This window comes from Myotis davidii, unplaced genomic scaffold (genome assembly GCF_000327345.1).
Source record: "Myotis davidii unplaced genomic scaffold, ASM32734v1 scaffold1476, whole genome shotgun sequence".
NCBI lineage: Eukaryota > Metazoa > Chordata > Mammalia > Chiroptera > Vespertilionidae > Myotis > Myotis davidii.
The window spans coordinates 118,548-125,816 of NW_006287253.1; the positions used below are offsets into that span (position 1 = coordinate 118,548).

A 7,269-nucleotide genomic window follows, 5' to 3' on the forward strand; every position below is an offset into this window, starting at 1 on the left:
ACAAATGCAGTATCTATTTCCTAATAATATACTTTGATATACTGTGGTGTTCTATATATATATATATTTTTTTTTAGCCATCATTGTTTTCTTCTTATCTGTTGATAGTGACATAAATGGGTCAAATTCACCCCTTTTCGATGCCCCATGGTGTTCCGCCATCTGCTGATACCCTGTCCCTATCTGTGAACATTAGTTTGTTCCCACTTTGCTGTCCCCAGTGGGGCAGGTGCACATGAAACAGACCAGAGTGGAAACGTGTACGAATGCTCCCTGTGGCCTGGGTGAGCTTTGTTTCCTCCTGAAACGGGTTGCGTACGTGGACACTGGATCGCAATATAAAACATGGTCCTAATTCAGAAAGGGAGGCGTGGACAGGGCCTGCCTTCCAGTTTTGCAGTGTGGCCTCGGCCTTGGTTCATCTTCACCACCACCTACTGTAAACCCTCTGTGGGACCCCGGGCAGCGCTGGGCGAGAGAGGGAGGCAGGTCCCGTCCGCTTAGGGTCGGGTAGCAGAGTGGGGGCGGCCAAATGAGCTTGAAAATGGCAGAAACGTGCTGAGGGCTGTGAAGGGCTGGGCCTTCTGGTCACCCCGAGGTGTATGTGGGGCATGAAGGTCATGGGTGCTCCGGGCCATCTCGGCCTCGAGCAGTGGGGTGACTGTCCCCTGTCCACAGGTTGGACGAGGCCGTGAGATGAGGTGTTTGTTAAGCTCCTCCCCCCATTATTATATAACACAAAACGTAACTGTAGAAAATGGAATGTGGGAAATAAAATGGAAAAAATAAAAACAGACGACAGTGCACTCCTCCACGGTCACGTGGGGTGCATCCTTCTCAGCGTGGTCCTGCCCACGTGGCCAGTCCTGCATCCTTTTTGTTTAAATGGAATAGCCTGGCACTTTAAGTGTCACAGTGCACCCCTTGTTAACACGTCTGAGTGGTGGCTGCGGCGAAGTCTGCTCCATTGTTGCCCGTGTGGCGGCCAGCCCTGCTCCGTGTTCACAGCACGTTCCCCACCGTGCCACTGCTGACATCCGCCGAGTGTCACTCCCGTGTCTTCACGGGCTGCTCGCTCCTGTCATTGGCCTATAGGACGTGGAGTAGGAGAGGTGAAGTAACTTTCCAGGGCTGAGAGCTGGCAGGGGTGATGTAGGACTTGTGCTCTGCCCCCTGCCCCCCGTGCCCTTGAGACAGCGGGAGATGATGAGGATCCTAGCTCACACCGCCAGTCCTGGGGTCACAGTGTCCGTCCTGGGCCAGGCACAGACTCATTTTTTTCCTAGGAAATGTGTCAGGTCACAGGGTTTGTGGTTTTTGTTTTGTTTTTTTAATATAATTTTATTGATTTCAGAGAGGAAGGGAGAGGGAGAGAGAGAGAACCATCAATGATGAGAAAGACTCACTGATTGACTGCCTCCTGCATGCCCCCTACTGGGTACTGAGCTACAACCTGGGCATGTACCCTGCCCGGGAATCAAACCGGGACCTCCTGGTTTCATAAATCGATGCTCAGCCACTGAGCTGCTCCGGGTTTGTGTTTTACAAGATTTTGGTGCAGGCAGCCAAGTTCTGCGTGAAGGTCATGCCCCTTCGTCTCCCGCCCACAGCGCACGATCTGTCCAGTCCCTGGGGCACTTTACAGCCAGTTTCAGTCACCGCGTTCTCTCGGGGTAAGAGCACAGCATGTGATGACACCGCTTTCCCTGTGGACTCTGGCAGGATGCTCTGCAGGAGACGTATAACCAGAAGGGCGTGTTTCCGGGGGAGCCCTTCAGACCTGCCCGCCGGCCGTGGACGCTCCTGAATTTCCTCTTCTGGGCCACGGTTCTCCTGTCTCCTCTGTTCCGCTTTGTCTTGGGCGTCTTTGCAAGCGGCTCTCCCCTCCTGATCCTCACGTTCCTGGGCTTTGTCGGGGCAGGTAAGGAATGTGAAGGCTCCCACCGCTCAGGCCCAGGCCTGCCAGCCCCCCCTGGAGGCGCCCAGGCCTGCAGGCCATCGCAGTGCCTGGGAGGCATCAAGGAGACGGGATCCAAGCAAGGCCTGGGGGCCTCAGCGCGGGCTCCAGCCACTCTGCTGCGGGAGTCATCTGCTCCTGGGGCCTGCGCGTGGGCGGGGCAGAGGGAGGGTGGGAGGGGCCTGCCTGCCACCCGACGGGCCTCCCAATAATGATTTTCCCAGTTGCTCCATCTAACCCACCTTTCTCCTGTTTTAAAGCTTCCTTTGGAGTCCGCCGACTAATAGGAGTCACTGAAATAGAAAAAGGCTCCAGCTACGGGAACCAAGAATTTAAGAAAAAGGAATAATTAATGGCTGTGATTGAACACACTTAACTTGATGGTGGTGTCCGATTAACTCAATTAAAAACAGAACCACACACACAGAGGAAAAAAGACACTTAGAAACTATTTTCTTATTAACTGGTGACTAATACTAACCAATAAACTTGAGCCGAGAGCAAAGAAATCAGAAAGCCTGCCGGATGGAGACTTCGCAGCGCACCGCAGGGCCGCCCGTCGCTGTGGGAGACCGGGCGCGGAGGGCGGCGTCTGCTCTGGGCGGTGGCCCCTGGGGTCCCGGATTCACCCGGCGCCATCGCTCACAGACTCTGCTGGCCAGAGAGAGCCTCTGATGCTTTCTCTTCTTAAACTTGGGTCCCTTTTTTGTTTTTACCTGTGATTTCGGGAACTCACCCTGGCCCCTCGCCGCTCCCCTGCACCCCCAGCAAACTCTCTTCAGGACTCTTCCCCAGGCCTCCTGGGTGCAGATGTCACAGCATCTCTGGTCCCCAAGGCAACCAGCATCTTGGCTTCCAGACAGTAGGGTAGGGAGCGGGTGGGGGCAGGGCACCGTGGAGAGAATGCTCTGGGTGAGAAGCACACCCCGGGTGTCGGATGGATGGAGCCCGCGCAGGGCTGGCAGCTGGCAGCAGGCAGAGGCTGTGCCGTGTCCTCCCTCAGCCGGGGTGTGAGTGCTCGAGGGTGCGGGTGCGGTGAATGTAGCTCCTCAGCCCCTTCTCCCCGTGGCCCTGACTGCAGTCCCTCCACTGGGTGCTGGGAGGGGCCTCCCTGGGCCAGTGCCTCTCCCCGCAGCCCCAGAACCTGTAATGCTGCTTCAGAAGCAGTGGCACCACCCAGCCTGTCTTCTGAGATGGTTGGAGACTGTTAACACAGGGCTTGTTGGCCTCTAGAGATGCTATTTTCACAGTTGATCTGTTGGTGGCTCTCAACTCCCTGATGAAAATGAGCTGGGGCGAGCCTTCCCCCATCCTGCCACCCTCCCTGCCCTGAGCAGGCACATGTGTCCGGCCGAGGCCTGCTTCTGACCAGCTGGGTGGCCTCCTGGCCTGGTGGTGCCCACACCCACAGGTGCCCGGTGGAGTGTCTCCCCAGGTCCCGGCAGCCTGTGCTTGACTATGCCCTCCCAGCATCCTTTGCAGGCTTGGCCTGGAGGGAGGTTGGTCCCGCAGATGGAGCCTGGCCGGCTGGAGGCTGCCGGGCAGACAGAGTGGAAACCAGGGTTCCTCCCGCCTCCCGTGGCTCCGCTCCACCATCCCATCGCACACGGCTGCACTGGACTTCCTTCTTAAACCTTCAAGTTGGTTTTTTTAAAGTCACATTTCCCGCCTCTTTTTTTAGCAAGAGAAAGAAAACGAATGGGTATTATCTCTGACACACTGTAACCAGCATTCCGCATAGAGGCAGGTTGGATTTTCTAGAAAAATGGAGGAAAGGGACATAAAAGAAATTAGAAACTAAGTTGAAAAAACAATAATGTACTGGCCCTACGTGTGTTTGGGGAAGATTTGTCAGGCTGGCGCGAAGGCTCGTAACAGCGATGCTCCCGAGGTTTAGGGTGGTGGCCGTGACGGCAGGTGCCGAGAACTGCGCCCCAGTTCTGTGCTGCTCGTGTCCCAGGGTGCGTGGATGCAACTCCTGGTGGGGCTGAAGGGTTAAAACAACACAGTTCAAAATGCTTTTGTTCAGAACTAAGCCTGCTAGCCTCTGTCCTGAAGCACACCACCCCCCCCCGCCCCTCCCCTCACTCCCTCAGGGTGAGCGGCCACCGTCTAGTTGATTTGTCTTCATACCGTGCTGCTCATGACTCCATGCGTGTTCACCTGTGTCATTTGCTGAGTCACGAATGCCTAAATCAGCTTAAAGGAAACCAGAGGGAGGGTCCTCCTGGACGGAGCCCCACCGGGAAGATGCAGATTTAGATCTTCTACCACTTAGTTAATAGTCCTGGTTTCCCAGATAAGACCCCTCCCCCTGAGATCAGTTCATCATGTGCGAATTCTACATCGAGTCAATGAATGAGCCATGCAGACTCCTGTGAATGGAGCCTGAGACCGGGGTGTGGGTTTCCAGTCTCAGTGATTCCTTCCGATTTAACATGGATCAGCTCTTGCATCGAACACTGAGCTCTTTGGGAGCAATAAAAACTACACCAGGAATGTGCAGACTTTTTTTTTTTGAGAGAGAGAGAGAGTAGATTTTGCTTTTCATTCACTTCATAAGGAAAGGGGGAGGGGAGCTCTTTTAAATTTTTACCTTAAATTAATAAATTGCAGAATTGTGCTTTTCTTTACTCTTTGCCTTTACACCCACTACTGAGTTCCGTGTGTTGCTGATGCTACCGTCACATTCAGGCTGAGCGTGGGGCAGGCCATGCTGGCTGCAGTCGCGTTGTGCTCTCGAGGCGTAAAGGGCGGGTCCTGGGTCAGTCAAGGCCCGGAAGTGTTTGCTGCCTCTCCCTGCTGGGGGAAGTGTTTGCGGACTCTCTCTGGGGTAGGCTCTGCCACTTGCTCTGTGCCTGGGCACCAGCCCCCTGCTCCTGCTGGGGGGTCGCTGGCTGCATGTTTCTCAGCTCAGGCCAAGGCCCCACTCTCAGGTGCAAGTCTCCAAGTCCGGTGTCATCTTGCCCCTCTGTCTCCTGCCCCTGCCCAGTCTGTGGAGTTGGGCCTGTGGGCCTTCCCCATGTGTCTAGCGCTGGAGGTCGCAGTTCTTTGGGCCCCTCTGGGTGACTGTGATATTTCCGTGGTGACTTTGTAGCAGCTGCTGGGGGGCTCTCTGGCTTCCATCTCTGGGGTCCTTGTGACAGCACCGTGAGCAATGATGGTGGGGAGCAGCGTGGCTGGTTACAGGGAGAGCAGGGCATCGATTTTGAATGCTAGTTTTCCATATGCCCCCCTTTTCTCCAAACCTGGTGGAGGGTTTGACATAGCTACTCCTTGACAAGCATTTCCACCAGAGAAAGCAGAGGGACAGGCCGTCCCCTGCTTGGTGACAGCCCATTGGAGGGGCCCCGTCCTCAAGAAGCACAGGACCCGTGTGATGAGCTCTGAATGTAGAAACCACTAAACCATCACAAAGCAACAGCGGACACTGCACTTTTTTGTACAGAAACAGTGCAGGTGCGGTCACTGATCGAGTCTGAATCTGCCTTGTCCGTCCCGGTCCCCGCCTGGTGTGCGGAGACAGGAGGACCTCCTTACACTAAATGATGGAGCATGATTTGGTCTGAAGGAAAGCGGTGGCTGCAGTCACGTGCAGTTCAGGGCTGTCTGGAGGCCGTCCCACACCCACGTGACCACGGTTATGTCAGGTTTGGGGTGGAGGAGTCACTCTGCATGTCGCTTTGTCTCTGCCCAAGACACCTATAGGATAAGCCAAATAGAATCTTTTCAGCCCGGCTGATATTCAGCTGAATTGTTCAACCCTGAGCGTGAGCTCCTGCTGCAAACTTCTCACCAGTCGTGCATGCTTCCCCCAGCATGCAACACTTAGCGTCCAATGGTGTGACGTGGCTTCCAGCCCTCCTGCCATCTCCTGAGGCTGAGGGTTGAAACAGTGGGCCTGCCGTGCCCGCCTGCCTTCTCTCTGGAGACAGCACGTCCCTGGCCCACGTGCCTGCCCCTTTGTATAGTGAGTTAGCTCCCAAAGCAAGGGCCAGCCTCTCCGAACGCCCAGGCCTGGGTGCTGGGTGCGCCTCCCTTTCCCCCTCCCCACTCCTGGCCATACCACCCACTTGCACTGGGCCAGGCTTTGTCCCAGACCCTGCTCGGGGCTGCCAGGTGCATGCAGACATTCGGGTTTCACATCCTTGCCTATCAGGCCAGGACGCAAAAACACAGGGACAGCTTTTGGGTAGATGTCACATTGTGTTCTGTGTGACCGAGGGGTGGACACATGTGAGTTACGTGGCAGCACAAGCATTTGCCCGCTAGCTGATTCAGTGAAAACGGTGGCCTTCTCACACACCACTCGGGGAATTAAAGGACAAGACCACTTTCAGGGAGTCCGGGAAATTCCCAGAGACGCCGACACCAGTCAGCCTCAATGGCAGCCAGGCATTCTTTTTCAGAGACAATTGGATCGCTTTAAATTTTTAAGCTTTGTAATGGCAAGTTCACCTGGAATTTCCTTTTCTCGTAAACGTTCCTTTCTTAACCTTTTTGTTGCATAAGCACTTGGACAGAAGTCAAAACTGTGAATGAGATACTGAAATGCACTAAATTGTGTTAAATTAAACTGGAGTTACTTGATAACAATGAAGTCATGCATCGGATCTGCTTGTATTTATTGTCTCGGAGCTGTATGTTGTGACAATCAAATGTTACTTGTTTTCTAAATGCCAGGAAATCCAACTGGCTTCTTAATCTTAAAGACCGTCCGCAAGTAATGTACCACAAACTAACTGTTAACACGAAGACCCGGCAAGCACTCCCTGGAGATGAAAACCTCTCTGGAGAACCTCACAAACCACCGACTCAAGTGCACGTAGCAGATGTTGGGGTCTTTTTCTATTGTTGACAATCGGCCATAGCTGACCATCGGCCAGTTTAAAGGGTGATACATTGTATACAGGGTGCAAATATGTTCTATGGACGTTCCTTTTTGTACTCTTCATTTTTACAAGTTTGCTACTCACAACGTTTATGTAGTTGAGGATAGAGGTATTTTTGGTCTATAGGAGCTGGGGGAGGGGGAGCAGCTAACTTAGACTTTAAAAACCTGTGTCCCCAAAACTGACTGTGTTTGCCATGCTCTGTGAAGATCACTTTGTAATGGGCGTGCGTGAGCCTGCCTGCGTGGCGGTGTTTTCTAGATTAGATACTGCAGGCGTCATACTTGTTTATTAAAGTTGCTGCTGTGAAAGAGAGGGATAAATATCCACAATCTAAGAGAAAGTGACTGCCTCCTTCTGTTCCTTTGTTTCTAGTCTGCATAGATTATCGCCTCCTCTGCCCCCCCCCCCCCCCCCCCC

At 53.9% G+C, this 7,269-nt stretch overlaps 1 protein-coding gene across 5 annotated transcripts in view; it reads left to right on the top strand.

Moving 5' to 3' along the window:
- AGPAT3 (1-acylglycerol-3-phosphate O-acyltransferase 3) overlaps positions 1 to 6,557 on the top strand; it is a 57,041-nt gene extending 50,484 nt beyond the window's left edge. For all 5 annotated transcript variants that reach the window (XM_015560821.1, XM_015560824.1, XM_015560822.1 and 2 more), the window contains exons 8-9: positions 1,723 to 1,921; positions 2,218 to 6,557. In XM_015560821.1, the coding sequence (XP_015416307.1) occupies positions 1,723 to 1,921; positions 2,218 to 2,306 (288 nt within the window). In that variant the 3' untranslated portion in view covers positions 2,307 to 6,557. The remainder of the gene's footprint in view (positions 1 to 1,722; positions 1,922 to 2,217) is intronic.
- Positions 6,558 to 7,269: the final 712 nt, after the last annotated feature.